The 21668-nt window shown below is 35.5% G+C and overlaps 2 protein-coding genes and 3 pseudogenes across 2 annotated transcripts; all 5 read right to left on the reverse strand.

The window, feature by feature from the left end:
- Positions 1–187: 187 nt before the first annotated feature.
- Positions 188–1866, reverse strand: LOC147276716 (uncharacterized; annotated as a pseudogene).
- A 2604-nt stretch (positions 1867–4470) lies between these two features.
- LOC147276717 (UDP-glucose flavonoid 3-O-glucosyltransferase 7 pseudogene) lies at positions 4471–5347 on the reverse strand (annotated as a pseudogene).
- Positions 5348–5374: 27 nt separating this feature from the next.
- Positions 5375–6090, reverse strand: LOC147276718 (UDP-glucose flavonoid 3-O-glucosyltransferase 7 pseudogene; annotated as a pseudogene).
- A 1965-nt stretch (positions 6091–8055) lies between these two features.
- On the reverse strand, positions 8056–9733 carry LOC147276719 (scopoletin glucosyltransferase-like). The gene has a single exon (XM_086254026.1). The coding sequence runs from the start codon at positions 9581–9583 to the stop codon at positions 8138–8140; it is 1446 nt and encodes a 481-aa protein (XP_086110152.1). The 5' UTR covers positions 9584–9733; the 3' UTR covers positions 8056–8137.
- Positions 9734–18891: 9158 nt separating this feature from the next.
- Positions 18892–19347, reverse strand: LOC147276720 (abscisate beta-glucosyltransferase-like). The gene has a single exon (XM_086255548.1). The coding sequence runs from the start codon at positions 19345–19347 to the stop codon at positions 18892–18894; it is 456 nt and encodes a 151-aa protein (XP_086111674.1).
- Between the last annotated feature and the right edge of the window lie 2321 nt (positions 19348–21668).

Here is a 21668-nt window from a genome sequence, read left to right on the forward strand (position 1 = left end):
CAACTTCTGGTGAATAGGGATCCAATTTGGAGAATACATTGTGCACAGCCCGAATAAGTTCACCATCATCTCCAACGCCAAGTCTATATTGATAGCGAGGATTCAAATAATAGGCTGCAATCATGCATCAAGTAAATATAGAAATATATAATTAGTAATTTAGTTCATTAATTGAAAGCTAAATCAATTAAAAAAAAATGCAGAACCAAAATAACAAATAAATTATTGGGTTACCTGCTGCGTGCAAATCGTGTTGTAACGTTTTAAACCATCGATCGTTGATGATTTTTATTACCCACCGTGCACCCTGTTTTTTTTCTAGCTCTTCTTTGACGACACGCATCAACTCATAAATTGATCCCATTGTAGGATACACTTTGTGTCGACAATACGTAAAACTACGTAGAGAGGTTCAAACAGACCGCACACCTTATACACCTGTTGCCAAAAAAAGTGATCAAGAACTATATTTTCAACCGTGATGCCTGCATCTGAACGCCGAAAATTGCTACGACCCCAATCATCACTGGTGAACAATTGCTTCAGCCCCATCATCTTACCATACAAACTATCCAATGCAATATAGTTTGTAGCAAATCGGGTGGCACCAGGACGAACAATATCTCCCTTCGTGATCTCTCGCATCTTTGCCAACAATCAGTTATGGTTGTAAATATAATTCGTGATCATTCTGGCTTTTTTAATCACATTAGCAACCTGCTCTTTCTTCCCCATCTCTTCAAACATTAGATCAATGCAATGTGCTGCACACGACGTCCAGTACACATTGTATTTGTTTATTAACTTCTTACCTGCTTTGACAAATGCGGAACCATTGTCGGTCACAACTTGAACAACATTCTCCTCTCCAACCTCCGTGATTACATCCTTCAGTAGCCTATAAATATATTTATGATCCTTTATGCAATCTGAAGAATCAACGGACTTAAGGAATACCGACTTCCCTCTTGAGTAGGCCATGAAGTTTATGATAGACAGTTTGGTTGGACCTGTCCAACCATCGCACATGATTGTGCAACCATAAGTTGCCCAATCGGCCTTCAATTTGTTTACATGCTCTTGCATTTCTTGAAACTCCTGGTCCAAAAATTCGGTGCGTATCTGATAGGGTGTTGGAGGTTCCACTCCTACTCCTGCCTGTTGACATCCTATCACCAAATTTTTGAAATGATGAGATGCTGCTTTTGAAGGAGGAACATTTTCATATATGAATAACTTGCTGATCAAGCGTTGCATCCCATCTTTGATTGACCCTCCGGAAAAGAGATTTTTAACACTCTTTTGGCGTGCTTGAGCTGCCTTGTACAAGCTTGGTGCTACTGGAGGTGTTGGTCGTGATTCCCTCATGCTTGATCCTCTTCGCATCTGTGCACCACTACTAGACCCAGAACCTTGTCCCCTGTTTGGGACTTTATGTAAGTGTTCCCTCTCCCATTCTGCTGCTCTAGAGGCTCGAAGTGCAGCTCGAAATTCTCTTCGCTCTTGAGGCCCCATATCATCATTATGATCCTCATCATCATCATCCTCATCATCATCACTCAGCTCAATCTGACTTTGTCCTCGAAGCTCTTCTCTGAGCTCTTCCATCCTTTGTATTTTTTTGCTTTTTTGGTGTTGTTTGTGTTGCATCCCTGCAATGATGAATTGTTTCACTTCTAGTGGGACACTATTGCATCGCTGCACATTGTGTCCAGGATCTATACCACTAAGGTGGTATTTCAAGCGTGTCACTCCAGCACCCTTCATTACAAGGCCACAATATTTGCATATTGAACCTTGTCTGCCACCCGGTAGTGGATCGGCATGATCCCAAGCTGGATCACGTGATCTCCCTCCACTGGCCATTGAATCCTAAATTCCTAATATTAAAAAGACATACACAATAACACAATAACAATTAAATTTCATATTAATATCATATCAGTATATCACCAAGAAATTAACATGATACATATTAGATACTATTAACAAATCATACAAATTCCATATTAATTATTAACAAATCATACCAATTCCAATTTCATAATCATATCATATCACCACTTTCAACTTCCATATCAATATTTATATATCATACAAATTACACAAATCATACAAATCAAATTCAACCTAAAATTATACAATCAATTCCAAAATTATACGATTAAAGATTCAAAATTAACTCAAAATCATACACTTATACAAATCAAAATCAACCCAAAATTATACAATTAATTCCAAATCTATATAAATCAACCCAAGATCAATATAATTTATCTTATATAAATCAACCCAAGATCAATATAATTTACATGTAAACCCAAAATATGATATTGATCAATTGATGTTAGATAATATTTAAAAGTGGGTAAATGATATACTCAACCTCATACATACAGATATACTCATATACATCAATACATGATACATTAATTTAGACATTTACACTGTTAGTTAAGTCTATTAGACAGTTTAGAGTTTAGAACTTTAGATTAGTCTATTAGACTATTACTCACAGTCACGGCCTTAAGACATGGACTGATGGACCTAATTCAAAATAGAACCTAACTATAGAAATTAGAAACTTGATTGAAAATGAAATCTAACTACAGCGGTACAGCCACAGCCCACAGAATCAGGACTAATTCTTATTCAGAATGTTCAAAATATGAGATTAAAGTAATTAATTGCAATGTGGAGATCGAAGTTGGCTAGCTATTATGTTAGTGTTTATTTTATTTTATATATGACTACTTTTTAATAGGATATTTTATATTTGACTATTAAATGGTTCAATTTTCAGGGCAACCGCATAAAAGATTTTAAAATAAATAATAATGTATCAAAAATTCAAAACGAATTCTTATAAGAATATTGAACAGTCAAACTTCTAAAATCAAAGTAAAGTCTAAGAATAAGTCCACAGGAACCTGTTTTCGACCAAATAAAAACAAAACAAAAACAAAAACTATAAAACTCTAATTAAAAAAACAATGAATACAAGTATACAAGTTATACACTTATACTTATACAACACAGTCAACACTATTTTCAATTTTTCATACCGATTGTTAGAGACTCAAGTCACGGGTTGATGGCAGAGGCAGAGTAGCAGACTTGGCAGTATGGCACTTCGGCTTCGCACAAACTGGGTTCAGATTTTCAGGGGGCTTCAAGGTGGCCGGAACGGCGCTGCAAGCCGAGAACGGCGCCGAGAAGATAGCGACGCCCAAGAACGGCGCTGCAAGCCGAGACGATGGAGGAGAGAGGCGAGAGAGAGAGAAGAGACAGAGCCGAGAAGACGAAGGAGGTGTGTGCCGACGAAGGTGTGCACTACAGATCGGGCCTTAGCTTTCGATGGAGGTGTGCGCCGACGACTATGCAGGTGAGATTGTGAGGCTGGGTATTTGAGGGAGTGAGGGAGTGAGGGAAATTTGGTGCGCTGGGGGCTGGGGTTTGCTGGGTTACTGGGTATTTGAGGGAAATTTCGTCGAAGTTTCCCTAAATTTCGATGAAATTTAAGCGAAATTTCGTGGAAATTTCCCTCAAATTCAAAAAAATTTGCATTTAGGGTATCTGAAATTTCACTCGAAATTTCGGCGAAATTTCGAATATTTCGCCGAAATTTACCGAAATTCGGTCGAATTGGTGTTAAAATTTCAGACCCCCGAAAAAACGAAATTTTCGCCGAAATTTCGCCGAAAACTTCGAAATTTAAACCTTTGGATAAAATAAAAGTTCGGATATGAAATTTGAACAAATAATAATTTTTGTATTTAATTAGGATAATGACCAAAATTCAGATATCAAAATCGAAGATAACTCTTTTTTTTTTTTTATGGAACACCGTGCATGATTTGAAGGAATAAGAAAAATTCTCAGTATGTATTATTTTTGTCTTAAGACATATATATCAATATAACAATGATTTCTTTTATATTTTTTTATTTCAACAGTAACTCTTATAAAAGCCCAAAAAAGGCCCACAAAGGAAACCCCCCAAGAGGAAGAGGATTGAAAAGACAAAAGTTGTAAGGACATAATTGGGCCAGAGCATCTAAATAAACCGCAAATTGTTTTACAGACTAGCATCAATTGGCCGGCTACATATTAATCATCTTGCCCACCTTATCTTTCACTTTCCTCACAACCCAAATGAATTTCTGCCCAGAAGCTTCAAGCCTCATTGCAATCTCCTTGAGATGGGAATTGAAGCAGTCAATTTAGCCACACTCCCAAAGCATACATAAACAGCCGAGTTGGGTTTCTTTGCATCAATGCCTCCAGTTCTTCACCATTGCATTAGGATTCTATTGGCTTGTTACAACAGTTGAATCAAATGCCTTTTATTTTGCTAATAATTTGAAATTTTACATGTATGAGATGTTCTAATAATTTAAATTACTAGTGGATGTGACTTTCTCTCTTAAAGCACAAAATGTTAGTATAATGGTGTTTCACTGATTTGTCTAAGCTTCAAGACCAATGGGACCTCAACTCTTCAATTAGAGCTGTTAAATCCAAGAAAGATGAACCACCTTCTTCAACAGCCCTCCTTGCCATCTGTCCAAGCTCCCTGGCTCTGCTTCTCATTTCCTCTGCTTCATCATCCACCATGATTGCAGTCACAGCCTTCTCTATGGCCTCCCTCTTCACACTGGCTTTCCTCTTCACATCCAAAAATAAAGCCCAATGTTGTGCACCAACAGCAACCCCAATTCTGAGTATTTGAGTCACCAACTTCTCATTGTAAAACTGCTCCGCCGACACCGGCCATGTGACCATTGGTACCCCAGCAGACACTCCTTCAAGTATAGAGTTCCACCCACAATGAGTCACAAAGCCTCCAATTGCTTGATGCTCAAGAATCAGCACTTGGGGAGCCCAACCTCTTATGATCAGTCCCTTACCTTCCATTCTCTTCTCAAACCCTTCAGGCAGCCACTCCTCTTTATCGTTCTTTCCTTTCTTCACAACCAAAATGAATTCCTGCATAGAAGCCTCAAGCCCCATTGCAATTTCCAGGAGCTGACAATCAGTGAAGTTGGTCATGCTTCCATAACATACATAAACAACTGAGTTGGGTTTCTTCGAATTAAGCCAATTCAAGCAATCATGTTCGTCAATGGAGGCTTCCATTCCCCTTTCTACTTTATCTGTTTTGTTGCATAATGAAACCGGGCCGATATGCCAAGCCTTCCTCCCAAACACATTCCTGTAATGATCTGCATAAACTGTCTCAAGTTCATAGAAGCTGTTAAAAATAACCCCATAGCTCCTTGCCTCACACTCCATGGATGCTTTGAACAACTTGGTTAATACTGTTTCATCATTTTTCTTTAAAAACGGTATTTGGTTTCTTGTCAACTTGATCTCAACTGGGAATTTGGTTTCTTGTCAACTTGATCTCAACTGGGAAATTGGGGATGGTAAAATATTCTGAATCAGATGACACCTTCAAGTGAGGCTCATACTGCATCACACTTAATGAAGCACACAAAGGGAAAAACCAGTCCCATGAAATATGAGCCTTGGAATCCCAAACTTGGCAGCAAGACTTGTAGCCCAAGGAAAGAAAGCATCGGCAACAAGGCAGTGAGGAAGATGTTGGTCCAAAATCTGCTCAAGCTGTGGTTCAAGCAGCGCTCAAGCTTTGAAGAATTTTTCTGTCATCTCTTCGGTTGTAGGCATGTTAGCACTCTCACAACCTCAGGCAACCCAACTTCAATAGATGGGAACTTGACGAGAAGAAGTTCAATTTCAAACCCCATGTCTATGCTTATTTGGATTGCTTCGGTGAAGAGTGGTGCATTGAAAGGAGTGGTTATTATGGTGGATTTTACACCATGAGAAGCAAATAATTTGGCTATGTTATTGAGGGGTATGCCGTGGCCTTGAGCCAGAAATGGAAAGAAGAAAATGTGAAGCTGCTGATGGGATTTAGTTTCCATGGTCACAGAATGACGATGGTGATGAAGTAGAAATCACAATATGAGAGAACGTTGGCTTAAAGGGCTTGATTAAAACAATGAACTGAAAGATTGGGTATAAATAAGATGGAGACTTGGAGGCAAGACTACAATAATGTTAGGCTCAAATATATTCGTTTATCAAATAATGTGTACCATTAATTGAGGAATAGATAGATATTAAAATACTTCTATGCTTCCATTCAATAAATGATTCCCATTTGTGCAATTTCGGACCTTGAAGCGTGATTTCTACCAAACACATTTACCACACCATTGTTTATATAAAAATCAAATCATAGATTACACTGTCTATTGAGATGTTGTTGTAGACACATGAATTTCGTTTGTTCATTTAATTTTGCAGAATCGTGATCACAGTTATATCAATTAGGACTTGTCCTACCCCATTGTTCTCCAATAATGTTATTATAATCATTAACATGGTGCACTGAATCAGCATAATCGATTCGTGGTGTGAAAGGAAGGATTAGATTAAGATGGACTAGCGAATTCAACAAGGATAGCCAAATGTTGACTATACTTTTAGCTAAAGTAGTTAAAGAGTTGTTTAGCAAACCATTTTTAGAATTTCACACCAAAAATGTTTAGCCACCTAATCTTAAATTTTTTATTATTTCATTTTTTTTTTAAAGTAACAAATACTTTATAAAGAAAAAAAAATGTGGCAATTGCATCTAAGCCAAACTATGTCTCTTTTTAGGCTAAATTATAATTTTGGTACTTGTAGCTTGGACTAAGTTCTACTAAGATACATGCAGTTTCAACTATCTCATTTGGTTAGTTAGTTTACTAATTGTTTTAATTGCTTAATTTCGTCAAGTTTTTCAACCTAAAAAATCCAATTTACCACCTAAAAAGACTTTTTATGCAAAACAAATTGACAAAAATAAATTTGGAAAATACAATACCAAGTATTGAGACAATTGTAACTACAACTACTTGAGTGGAACTTGGCTCAAACTACAGTAACCAAAATCATAATTTAGCCTAATTTTTCAATATCAAAGAGAGGTTTGGCTAATAGGCTAATAGCTATATGCTCTCTCTTTTTGAGCAAGATTTGGCTAACCAATAGGTAAAAGCTAAAATAGTTAGAGGATGAAGAAATTGTTGGAGTGAGTTTTTTCTAAAATTTATAGCTAGAATGGTTAAAGAGGAAGGTTTAGCCAAGTTCCTAAAAGTGATACCTCGTTTTGAAGGAAGTAAATTGTAAACTGTAATGACTAATACATCATATTTCAAGTCAGCCAAGGCAAAGAAGAGAAGACCCTATATGAATCATTCTTTTATGAGAAAATGTTCTTTCTAGGTACTCTAACATTCGATATTGTTTTATGAGCAAATTACAATTTAGTACCTCAACTTTACATGTTGTTTCAACTTAGTACCCCAACTTTGAAAATTTGCAAAAAAGTACCTCAACTTTTATTTTGTATCAACTTAGTACCCTAACTTTGAAAACTTGCAAAAAAGTACCTCAACTTTCATTTTGTGTCAAAATAGTACCTCCGTTAATTTTTCTGTCAAAGTGGCAGGAGTATTTTCATCTTTTCTTTAAATTTAAAAAATAATAATTTTTTCTTAATAAAAAAATTTCTTAAAATAAAAAAAATTTTCATAAAATTTAAAAAATTTAATAAAAATTTTTTTTATTAATTTTATGAAATTTTTTCATAAAATTAAATTTAAAAAATAATAATTTTTTTTAATAAAACAATTTCTTAAAATTTCATAAAATTTTTTTATTAAAAAAAATTATTATTTTTAAAATTTAAGAAAAAGACGAAAATACCCCTGCCACTTTGACAGAAAAACTAACGGAGGTACTATTTTAACACAAAATGAAAGTTGAGGTACTTTTTTGCAAGTTTTCAAAGTTGGGGTACTAAGTTGATACAAAATGAAAGTTGAGGTACTTTTTTGCAAGTTTTTAAAGTTGAGATACTAAGTTGAAATAACATGTAAAGTTGAGGTACTAAATTGTAATTTGCTCTTGTTTTATTAATCACTGTTTAAACTTAAATGAATTTTATACAAATAGATTACATTTCTATCAGAAAAATGGTACATAAAATAGTCACTATTTTATTGAGAGATTGTACTATAGCCTTTCACAATCCCAAAGAGCCAAGGGCCTTGAATGCTTAGCTATGGGATCTCAATTCTTCAAGTAGAGCACTTAAATCATTGTATGATGAGCCTCCTTTCTCAACAGCCCTTCTTGCCTGCTCTCCTAGTCCCTTAGCTCTGCTTCTCATTTCCTCTGCCTCTTGACCCACCATAATCTGAGTAACAGCTTTCTCAACAGCCTCCTTCTTCACACTGTCCCCCACCACTCTGACCCATTTCTGAGCACCAACCCCAACCCCAATCTTCAGCACTTGGGTCACCAACTTCTCATTGTAAAATTGCTCAGCAGACACTGGCCATGTCACCATAGGCAACCCAGCAGCAATACCTTCCAATGTTGAGTTCCACCCACAATGAGTCACAAACCCACCAACAGCCTCATGATCAAGAATCAGCACCTGTGGGGCCCACCCTCTAATTATAAGTCCTTTACCGTCCATTCTCTCCTCAAATCCTTCAGGCAGCCAATCCTCTGTGCCCACCTCATCATCTTTGCCTTTCCTCACAACCCAAATGAACTGCTGCCCAGAAGCCTCAAGCCCCATTGCAATCTCCATGAGCTGAGAAGCAGGGAATTTGGCCACACTCCCAAAACACACATAAACAACAGAGTTGGGTTTCTTTGAATTTAACCAATTCAAACACTCATGCTCATTAATGGAGGCTTCCTTTCCTCTAAGTGCTTTCTCTTCATTGTTCCTATTGCATAGAGAAACAGGGCCTATATGCCATGCCCTCCTCCCCATTACCCTCCTGTAAAAATCTGCATAAACAGGTTCAAGCTCATAGAAACTATTTACCACAATCCCATAGCTCCTCACGTCCGATTCCTTGCTATCTTTGACCAACTTGGTCAAGTCATTTTCCTGATTCACCTTGACAAAATCAGGCACTTGGGATCTTGTCAACTTGATCTCACCAGGCAAATTGGGAATCACAAAGGGCTCTGAATCAGATGAAACTTCCTTGAAAGGCTCATAGAGTATCACACACTGAGAAGCAGACAAAGAAAAGAAGCTAGTCCCATGAAAAACCAGCCTTGGAATACCAAATTTTGCAGCAGCATCAGTAGCCCATGGAAAGAACATGTCTGCAACAAGGCAAGTGGGTTGGTGTTCGACCAAAAGCCGCTCGAGCGGCTCCTGCAGCAAGCTTGCTGCTTTGAAGAAATTCATGGCCAAATCTGGTCTGGGTAGCGAGTCCAAGTTCTCACACCCTTCTGGCAGACCAGCCTCTGCACAAGGGAAGTTGATGGTTTTGATGTTGATTTCGAACCCAGAAGTGGGTTTTCTTGCTTGGGTTGTTTTGGAGAATATGGCGGCGTTTAGAGGGGTTGTGACTATGGTGCTCTTCACCCCCTGTGCTGCAAATACCTTGGCCATGTCTGAGATTGGTATCATGTGGCCATGAGCCATGAAAGGGAAGAAGAATATGTGGGTTTCATGGTTTTCACTGCCCATGTTGAGCTTTGAGAATGAAAATGGTGGAAGTTTGATTGGACCAATAGAAAATTTGGGTTGGGGGTTTTGGTCTAGCTCTATGTTTGTGTTTGAGAATATTCTTTTATAGGGGCTTGTGAGGATTGAGATTATCAAGAAGAAATGGGATTCTTCTTGTTTTGTTGTAGAGACAGAGAAGGTATAAGAACCACGAATGCCAAGCTGTGTCTTAACCGATTAACTTTGCTTACAAGTTACAATGACTACTTATTAGTTAATATTGAGAGGTGATGGAAAGGTCCATTGAATCATATGATTCATATGATCACTTATGAAAAGTTTAAGAAACTGACTCGTACATACAATCAATCTATCATTACATCATTTCCATAAAAATGAAAATTAGAATCATGAACAATTAAAATGTATTAAGTTCAGATGCACTGAAAAGAAAAATGTATGTTATTTCTCTATACTGTGAATTAGCAAGGTGCATTTAGAGATGATGTTAATACTTGATTGATCAATGATATTAGATTCTCAGTATAGTAATATAATATAACATATTAAATTACTTAATAAGAATAATTTTTTTTTTGTTTTAAAGAAAAAATGGTAGAAGTAATATGCTAATAAATACATCTAATTTTCAACCGATTCGTAATGAAAAAGATATATATGGTAGAATAATAATTATAGAATAACATTAATCAAAATGCATACATTTGTCTTATTAACCGTAAGAATGGTGAGAAAAAAATATATTTTACATGTTATTATTAACTAACTTTAGTTTAATAATATTGTTTTCTATTTTTTCTACAATGTGGAAAATACTAAAAAGTTCGAATCTCTTTGATTAAAAAATTAGTAGACATCATCGATGAAAATTAGGGCTACCCATCAGTCGGTTTGGATTGGTATTGGGGCTTACCAAACCAAAATCAAAAAATTCGGTATTTTTCGATTTCGGTATTTTTTTGTTTCGGTATTTTTCGGTTCGGTAATTTTTTGTAAACTTCAATTTTCGGTTCGATTTTGATAATTTTGGTATCGGATATTTTCAGTTCATTTTCGGTTTAATTATAATAATACTAATTATTATATACCAATATAAATTAAAATTTAATCAAATATGATGCATAAAATATAATATTTGATGAATGTATATTTGCACGAGTAATATTTGTAGTTTACTATAGTACTAGTATTAATTGTAATAATATTAGTAATAATATATACTAGTATAATTAGTTTAATAATATATATTAGTACATATCCTATTAATTTAGTATGTATATATACCAATAAATATGAGTAGATATATATGTATATACTCCTTTTGTTGAGGTATACATCAAATGACTTATGTTGAGGTATGACACTCCAGCCATTATATATATGCATTACTTAACTAAATATGAGATTCTTATTTTTCTAAAAATAATAATATTTACTTTATTAGAGAATGACTTTATATCTTAACTCACATTTTATTAATATGATAACATTATACAATTACATTTTTTTATAATTATTTAAGATATTAGTAGTTTAATATTTATTGTACCACTAACATAATAGTATTATATAAACATATATAACTCATTTTGGTAATTATTTTAATTATTTTTTATTTTTTTATTTTTTCGATAATAATCGATTCGATTTTTTTAGTAATAATTTGTGATAATCGATTGGTTTATTAATTTTTTTAAAATTTTTCAATTTCAATTTTTGATTTTTAAATTGTAAAAATTGGTATATCAAATAAAAAAAATTTGGTCGGAAGTCACTAAAGGCAGCCCTACATTGAAAACCCAAATGGAAAAGTGGCTTTTAGCACTATGACCAGGAAAAGTGCATGGTCAAACAAGGAAGACAAAGAAGTTTACACACGTAATTTGAGGGATGTTTCAGGTGACATAATCGCTTACATCACAGCATTTGATTATTAGTTTCTTGGAGACATGGCCCCTGCATCAATCAATGTGAATTCGGGAAAGTAGATTTGTGGGGAAGAACTTCGAAGTTTACCAAATAAAAAGATCGGAAGGTCACTTTCAGTTTCAGCGAATGACTAGATGCATACGATCTAACAACGAATGCAAGAACAATTGGTGAGATGTCGGTATATACCATAACGAAATGTTAGAAACTTCTAACGTTTTAGCCACGTGTGAATGATTGCTATTTATTGATGTATGTGAGCCGAATAATTATGGGTCAAATGTACCAAAATGGTAGTCACTTGCACATACACAAACAATTGTCTCAACATAATTCATGAATTTAATTCCAGGGTTCTTTTAGGTGTCAGTGTCACAATTGCAAGACAAATTGAGTCATTCATGATCTCATGGCACTTCTTAATGATTTTTCAGTGCGAAGAGAAAAGCATATATGTATAAGAAGAGGAGGGGCTGTTATATGCACATTCATTACACATCATTTTTTCACCCCACACTTTTTTTTTAATTCATTTAATTTCTCAAAACATGTCTCCAAAATATTTAAAATACCCTTCAGTACACAAAAAAAAAAAAACTAAAACCCAACTAGCCCACCCTGATGTCAACGCCAACTCCAACCATTGTCACCGACCTCCCTTTCTCTCCTCTCTCCATTTCTCTCTCTTTCCCTCTATTTCTTCTCTCCATTTCTCTCTCTGTCACTTTCTCTGATCAGATGTAGGGGCCGACAGGGTCGACGACACTTACATTTGATCAGAGTGTGACAAAGAGAGAAAGGGAGAAAGGGAGAAAGGAGAGAGAGGAAAGAGACAAAGAGGGAAAGAGAGAGAAAAGGAGGCTGGCAGGTTGAACCGCCGATGATTGGTGCGATCTGGACTTGGAGTGACTGAAGGAGGTGATGAGTTGTTTTGTCATTCTGGGATTCATTGAAGGTATTATGGTCATTTAAGTTAGAGGTTAGAGTTTGTTGAGCTCATTTTATATGTAATTTTTATCCTTAAAACTATACATTTTTGTCTATGTCTTTTAGCATTTTTAGTGTTTTAATTCTTATGTTTATTATTTAGTTAATTAGTGAATTTTATTAGTTTTGGTTATTTTTTAGATTTTATTAGGTTGCATTTATTTTTATTTAGGTTAGATTTAAAATTATAATTTGTATTAATTAGTTTATTTGAATTTTGTAGGTTTAATTAAAATAAAGAGGGAAGCCCAAAATAATTACAGCGGCCCAATCATGCACCAAGCCGACCCAAATTGGAAGAAAATCAGTGAAGATTAAAGCTCAAGGTCCGGCCCATTTCTTCAGGAAGCCGAACAATCACAACGCCTCACCCAAAACCCTTCCGCATCTCTCTTCAGTTTGATTAATATTGGCTCCAACCAACTGGACGACAACACCTGGGCAGCCTTTCTCCATTTTCTCTCCGCAAATCAGCACACCCATGTGAACCACTGATGCCAGCAGCCAATCGAGCCAGCCGCTCCCCTTTCTCTCTCTCTCTCTCACGTTTTCCCATGCAGCCGCAACACTTGCACAGCCAAGCCAGACGCCTCTCTTTTTCCTTCCGCCCAGAATTGCATTTGATTAATCAATTCATTCTCTAACCAGCAGGCGCCACGTGTCCCATCTTCTAGCTGCTTCCAGATTTCTCCAGCGCCTCTTGTGCTTGTGCTGATCCTCGTATAGTTGTCACCAGCTACCCTCTCAGCCTTACATAAGCTGCCACATGTCCCCCCATCTGATATTTTCTAGCCCTAGTATTTGCCTATAAATAGGAACATTCAGCCCCCTCTTCACATATTTTTTTTACTCTAGAATTTTAATTTCTGCCTTTTCTAGTATTTCTCCTAGGATTTCTCTCTCAAACCATTCAGCTATGATGTTTGAGAGAGAATAGGAATATAATTTTTTTCTTGCATTTTAATTAATGAAATTTTAATATTATGTATCTCTTCTCTCTTCTCCTAATCCTTTATTTACTTTATGTCTTTTATTTTATGTAGTTCTTTATTTTATGGTTAACTTTATATTATGTCTCTCTTTTTTCTTCTCTAATCCTTTATTTACTTTATGTCTTTTATTTTATGTAGTTCTTTATTTTATGGTTAACTTTATATTATGTCTCTCTTTTTTCTTCTCTAATCCTCTATTTACTTTATGCCTTTTATTTTATGTAGTTCTTTACTTTATTGTTAGTAGTGTTATTTATTTTATTGTTCTTTAAATTTCATGCTCATTTACTTCTTTATTTATTTTTATTTAAGATATAAGATCATAGGTGGTCACTAAACCCCTTTACCAAGGTAAGGGGGAAGCACCACCATGAATATTATTAAATGAGGTTTTTATGTTATATTTTCTCTTGTTTAAGATCCTACAAGCTCTAGATTTTGATATTAAAATGAGAAAGAGATCATCTTTCACCCATAATATCATATATTATGGATAGTTAGATCTTCTTTCTACATTTTAGCTTTATGGTTCATTGTTTTAAACACAAACTTTTTGAACTCTAGTTGTTCCTTTGTTTTGGTTCACTTAAATTGCTTAAAATTTGTATTTTCTAAGCAAAATCAAGATTTACCATATAAATCTTCAACTTTTGTGCTTAATTCACATTTATCTTTGCAAGAGGGCATGCAAATGACTCTTGGGTGCCCTCCTTTAAGGAGAAATTACTAAAAATCTCATTTAATATATTCATAAGTGATGTAGAACCCTAACCTTGGTTCTTATACCATTGTTTAGTTTCTAAAATCAAAAAGTTATTATTTTTCTTTTTAGATTTAATATTTCAATTCTTGCACCTTTATTTACATTATTCTCTTTTCATCTACTTTATTTGCTTTTTAATTTAGTTGCATTTTATTTTAAGTTGCCTCACAAACCAACAAAATTTCAAAACTAGGTTAGCTTTAAATTAACTTAAGTTTAAGCTTAGTGTATCGTTTTTCATCACTCATTGAGGTTCGACCTCGTAAATATACTACTAGACTCGTATATTTGTGAGTAAATAAAATTTTACAACAGAGTTGTAATTTAATAAATGAGAGAAAGAGGTGTGTGTAATCAAATGAAAAAAGGTGTGCATAGAGCAGCCTTCAAGAAGAAACGTCAAAGGACTCAAACGTTTTATCATATAAAAGCACTAGATGCGGTAAACACTTTGTTAAAGTTAGAAACGTATGATACAGTTGTTGGGTAACTTAGTTGAAAGAGCCGTAAAATTACTTTCAATGCACCCAAGTTTGATCTTTTCTCCTCCCAACTCATAAAAAAAAAAAAAAAAAAAAAGTTAATCTTATGTCATGTGGGATTTTTATTTATCCAACAAGTGTGATAAGAACATGTAATGTGTAATTTCAACCAAACTTCTGACATTGAAGAAATTATTGTGTGTGACCGTAATACCACGTGGTATAACAATATGGTATTACCAATCCACTTAAGTTCTAAAACCCTAAATCTTAAAAAATACCCTTAAAATCATACATGTGTTATAATATAAGTAAATTGATAACACCACGTGATGTCACAGTTACATACAATAATAATTTTTATTTGAGGCCCACCCTATTATTTGATTGGTTAAGCTCATCACCTAGCCATTATTTTGTCTGCATGTGGGCTTTGAAATCAAGAATAAATAATAAAATTATATTAGTAAAGTACATATTTGGTCTATATATATGCTACCTCCTTGGAGAGGTGCTCAACGATTAATAATGATAACAATTAGTAGCATGAATGGAATTAAATGTATTTACGTTATCAACTTTTCTCGCTTTTTTTTTTTTTTTATAGAAAAGACAGTGTACCTTGCTCATTTAGTAGCTTTCAACCAAAGAAATACATTACGAGTGAGGATGGAAGTAAGCCAGGGAGGCTCATTGTCACAACCCAAACCAAATTGGATTAAACGATGAGCCACCTTAATACAAATTATAGACTGACAATGGAAAGAATAAAAGACAGCATCAAAACCTTCACCTCATCAATAAGCTCACCATAATCTGCCAAGCTCTTTTATGCCCAAAAAGCATCGCATTCAGCCACAATCCTCCTGAAACGAGTCTCTAAAGCCAATCTCAGGCCTGCAATAACAGCCAAAAGCTCTTTTGCATGAGGATACAGACAATCAGTAACCAGAAACTTTCTCAAGGCATAACTCACACTCCAATCCCCCGTCATTATGTCAAGGACAAGGAGGTGTTTTGGGCTTGAAAATTACACCTCGATCACGACCTGAAAGCTGGCCCAAAAGAAGCCATAGAATCCAATCCAACAACGAAGCACGAGTCCAGCCTAGCCCAAATAGAAGCACCAATCTCACTTATCCATTTTTGCAATGCTTTTATCTTCTCAATATAGAGAAGTGAGAATTCAAATGAATAAATTAGTGTAAGATGCATGACAAATATTCTATTTAACCTCTACTATACTTATTATTCAAATTTATCAATAAGGTGACATAGCTAGTGGCCAAAAAAAAAAAACAATAAGGTGACATAGCTGGATGTGGTTGCTATCTGGCAATTTAAACAAACAATTTTCAAGTCCACAGACACAAAGAGAGAGCGAGGGAGAGAGTCGGTGGAGAGAAAGAAAGTAGCAGAAGCAAGAAGAAGAGAAAACCAAACCAACCACACGAACACACCGAGGCACACTCAAAGCCGTTGCCGATCCAATCACCACGTCTGACACCAATGGTTTCTTCGGCCAAATCTCCGTCCACATTCTCACCGAAATGACAGATTCTGACCACCGAACCAGCAACCAGGTCTCACTCTCTCTCTCAATCTCTCTTTCTCTCAGTGTGAAAGAATGCTCTGCTTGTAAATGAATCAGAGATTATGGCCGAGTCGTTCTTTTGGTTTCATAGCAACTTTTCGTTTTCTATTTTGATTATTTGTTTGATTTCTATTTTTGATCAATTTTGCAAATCCATATTTACCTCTATTTTGAACTCAAATTTGTAGTTGATTGCATTGAAATCGATTTTTCAGCTCTCAGTTTCAGTTTGCAATTTCAGTTGCAATCTCAATTGCAGTTTCAATTTCAATTGTAATTTCATTTGCAAAAATTCTCAAATTTGATGTATTAGTTTGAATTTGGAGTATCAGAATTTGTAAATTCTTCATTATTGTAACAGTTTCAGAAAGACTTTCTTATTCTTTGTGTTTTTTTTGTCATTTTGTTGGTGTGCATATTTAATAATTTTCTGAAATGTAGTCTGCAAATAAATAAGGATAAGGGTGGTTGTGGTTAAATATTTAATGTTGTTTGTCGCTTGAAATTTTTAAAATTTAGCAACTCTACGTGTAAGTTAAATTTTTGGGCTTTTAGCCCCCTCTTTTACCAAAAAAAAAAAAAATTTGGGCTCGAGTATTTTTTGTTAACTTTTTGAATTGTCATTATCTTGGAATTAATGGTCGAATTTAAGATATTTTTTAACAATGAAGAGATAAATATTAATAAATGAACAGTTAATTACTTAATTGATATCTTTTTTAATAAACATATTCTTCCAAATATAGAAACTCGCCAAGGTTTCACATTGAAATACAGAATAAAATCCATATATGGAGGAAAGCCATGAGATAAGCAGAAAGTTTTTTTCCAAAACCACAATCCTTGTTTCCGAAGAAGGAAAGAATGGGGTCCTTTTGGTTTGAACCGGTGAACCCCGAAATCAGTTTGGAGTTTTGCTGTTTTGGTATTTGGGTTGATTTGTTACTGTAAGTTCCCTCTTTCCTCTTAAAAGCCAACCCCCTTTTACATCACCCCATATAATCAATGTATTAGAGGAGACCATTACATTCCCTTCAAAAACCAAAAGGGAATATTTCAGTCACTTTGGTTTTGTTTTGGGTGCGTGTTGTGCCATTTTAATAATATATACGGATATATACCTTAATTAATTGGCAACTTTCACTTAATCATATCAATTTCTTATGCACGTGCTAAGTGCTAACTGATTTTTTTTTCTTTATTATTATTATAGAGAAGTCTGGCACTTTCAGCATACCTTTGCCATTGTGCACTACAAAGAAAATAAATTCGACTCTATCAAAACAACAGATTTTATATTGTTGTGCAGTCTGTAACTCTGTAAGTAATATTTAAGTTACAAAGCTACTTAAGTTTGGCTGTTTGGGTTGAATGGTTGATTAGTCAGTTAGTCACTTACAAATTTACAATTTACAAACTTACAAAGTTACAAATTTACAATATATTATCAATTTATCATTACCTATTAATATTTAAGGATCAGAATTAATTGTATGATTTTGGGTTGATTTATATAAGATAAATTATACTGATATTGGGTTGATTTATATAGATTTAGAATTAATTGTATGATTTTGGGTTGATTTTGTTTTGTATAATTTGTATGATTTTGGGTTAATTTTGAATCTTTAATCCTATAATTTTGGAATTGATTGTATAATTTTAGGTTGATTTTGATTTGTATTATTTGTGTAATTTGTATGATATATAAATATTGATATGGAACTATGAAAGTTGAAAGTGGTGATATGATATGGAATTGGAATTGGTATGATTTGTTAATAATTAATATGGAATTTGTATGATTTGTTAATAGTAATAATAAAATTGAGGTGTTATTGAAGTAATTATTAATTAGTGAAGCATTTTTTTAACACTATTTGCCTCCAGCGCATTATATTCATCACATATCACATGAAACCTACCATATAATTAGTTTTTTTCAATGTTTTTTATCAATGTAGTAGATAATTTTGAATCTTTAATCCTATAATTTTGGAATTGATTGTATAATTTTAGGTTGATTTTGATTTGTATTATTTGTGTAATTTGTATGATATATAAATATTGATATGGAACTATGAAAGTTGAAAGTGGTGATATGATATGGAATTGGAATTGGTATGATTTGTTAATAATTAATATGGAATTTGTATGATTTGTTAATAGTAATAATAAAATTGAGGTGTTATTGAAGTAATTATTAATTAGTGAAGCATTTTTTTAACACTATTTGCCTCCAGCGCATTATATTCATCACATATCACATGAAACCTACCATATAATTAGTTTTTTTCAATGTTTTTTATCAATGTAGTAGATAATATGTTAAATAAACATATGGTGAAGTTTCATTCATAATTTCCGTATTTTGATAATAATTTCCGTGGTTTTCGTCGAATTTTTGTCGAAATTAAAAAATCTTCGAAATTTCCGTCGAAATTTCCATCGAAATTTCCATCAAAATTTCTTCGAAATCCGAAATTTTATTCCTTGGGAAAGAACGGGGTCCTTTTGGTTTATCTACATGTCGTCCCAACGCAAACCAAAAAATCAGCTGACTAATTGTTCTTCCTCTTCAATGATTGAAGCTCTGAAATCAAAGCATCCACCTCTGCATACGAAGACCCACCTTCTTCAACAGCTCTTTTGGCCTTCTCTTTAAGCTCTCCGGCCCTCCTTCTCATCTCCGCCGCCTCATCGCCGCCGCCCATCACTCTCCTCACCGCCGCCGCCACCCTCTCTCTCCCCACCAACTCCTTCCTCTCCTCACTCCACGACACCCACTCTCTGCTCCCCACCTGAACCCCAACCCCCAGCACCTCCGTTATCAGCTTCTCGTTGTAGAATTGCTCCGCCGACAGCGGCCACGTCGCCATCGGCACCCCGGCACTCAGGCTCTCCAACGTCGAATTCCACCCACAATGACTCACAAACCCACCAACAGAATCATGTTCCAAAATCAACAGCTGCGGGGCCCACCCCCTGATCACAATCCCTCTGTTCGTCTCCTTCATCCTCTGCTCAAAACCCAGTGTTTGTACCCAAAAATGACACTTGGGTTATTATTGGCCATTTTTCATATTGGCCATTTCTCATATTGGCCATTTCTCATATTGACCATTTTTCATATTGGCCATTTTCCATATTGGCCATTTTTCATATTGGCCATTTTTCATATTGGCCATTTCTCACATTGGCCATTTCTCACATTGGCCATTTCTCATATTGGCCATTTCTCACATTGGCCATTTTTCATATTGGCCATTTCTCACATTGGCCATTTTTCATATTGGCCATTTCTCATATTGGCCATTTTCGTGTAGTGGCCATTTTTCATATTGGTCATTTCTCACATTGGCCATTTTTCATATTGGCCATTTCTCATATTGGCCATTTTCGTGTAGTGGCTAAGAATATTTTCTTGGCCCATATATTATTTGGTGGCTAACTTACTTTGGGGCCAATGGGTGTTTTAACCCACTCCTCTTTAAATTGTGGTTTAAGGGCCAATAATTGTTTAAGACTACTAGCCAATATGGCCCACGACCCAAAAGAAATTTTTAAGGCCAGTAATGAGATTATAAAATAGATGAACCCGTCTCAATAAAGGGGCCGGTAGAGATTTCCACGGCCCATTCGCATAATCAACTCCGAAAAATGAGTCCAAAATTGCTAGGAAGCCAAATCAAGCAATGAGTCCAACTTTAGAAATAATTCGGAAAGTTTTGCGAATAAAGTCACCTAGATGGACAAGGACTCAATACGATCAAGTAAAGGAATCCTCCTATGGAAAGAATTTCAATCCTCATCAATAACAAAACTTGGCCGCCAAGAAGAAATCTCAGAAGTTCGAGTCCTACTAGGAGAAGGAAGATGATTTCGGGCCAGGAAATGGCCCATTATCTAGGGTTGTATCCTAGCACCCTTATAAATAGAGGCATTCGAGGGAAGAGTGGACAGACATTCAGCATCCAATACACCCAGATCTCAAATCTTAAGAATCTCTCAAAGTTCTTTTGCTTTCAATTTCTTTTTAGTTGCTACCGTTCGAGGTGCTTTTAGGCTTCTCATAACTTTAGTCTCAAGATCATTAGGTTTGTAGCTCTGCCATTGCCTTCACAAGGATTGTGGTATCGATTTATTTTACGCACTTTAAGTTCATGCAATTGGATCGTTTTTATTTTAATTCTTGTTCAAGTTCTTTACTCAATACATAAATGTTTATTTTGTTTATTGTTCTTTTTAATATTGAAGTTGATTTAGTTGGCAATAATAGCGTTGAGTTTCAGTATAATTTTATCGTCCATAGTTTCTTTTATCTTTTTGGCCAATTTCATCATTGTATTCACGAATTCAACAACACTGTTCTAAGGAGGCCGAGACGCGACTCGGACTCTGATTCCGACTAAAGCCTTGTCCCCGAGGCTAGAAAAGAATCCAGGCCAAGAGTGGTTCCTAGCTTGGCCGCACAATCGTTGGATTGGATTTCAGATTTAGGCACAAAACCCCAACATTACCATCCCAATTTCTATTGTGGCCTAGTTTGAGGCCCAATAGTGGTACGCCCCGCACACTCACATCCAAACGGACCAAAAATCACTTTTGGCCAACCTTGGCTAAAAACTAGTGAACATATTTTTGGCACGCCCGGTGGGACTTTATTTGTTGTCTTTACTAACGTTGCATGGTTGCTAATACTCGTGCGTTTCCAAATCGTGATCAGGAGAATCCTTACCGTAACCCGGTTCCTTATCGTGATCCAATGACGAAGAATCAAGCCAACCCAAGCAACCAACCCGCTGGCAAGGCGACCGGTGCTGTGAATCCAAGTAATCATCCCAACCTCGATTCTGGGAAGAAGCCTCAAGTTAGCCAACAGAGTGGGAATGATCACGTTCCGACCTTTGTGGACCATGGAGTGGACCAAAAGAATCAGGATGGATCATATGATGAAGTTACAATTGAAGATGTACCGGAGAAAATCGGTCCTCTATTTCAGCCGAATCCGGCTACTATAGAGGATGTCCAACAACTTATCAATTTGGTAAGGGAGGAAAGTCGGGTCACTCAGACTCATCTACAAACTGTGGCCATTCAGGTGAACACTACGTTAGACCGAATTGAACGGACTAATAATGTTATGGCCAACAACATTGCCGGTATGGGTACCCAAATCGGACAACACATTGTCCAAGCTCTTCAAGGGGGTCAGGGCCAGAATCCACCCATGGCCAATCAAGTGCAAAACCCTGAACCCTATAGACCGCCACCTTTGGAAAATCAACCACGAGCTCATTTAGGTTTGGGGGGCAATGGTAACGGCCAGAATAATGGC

This window comes from Dryas octopetala, chromosome 8 (genome assembly GCF_963921425.1).
Source record: "Dryas octopetala chromosome 8, drDryOcto1.1, whole genome shotgun sequence".
NCBI classification, from domain to species: domain Eukaryota; kingdom Viridiplantae; phylum Streptophyta; class Magnoliopsida; order Rosales; family Rosaceae; genus Dryas; species Dryas octopetala.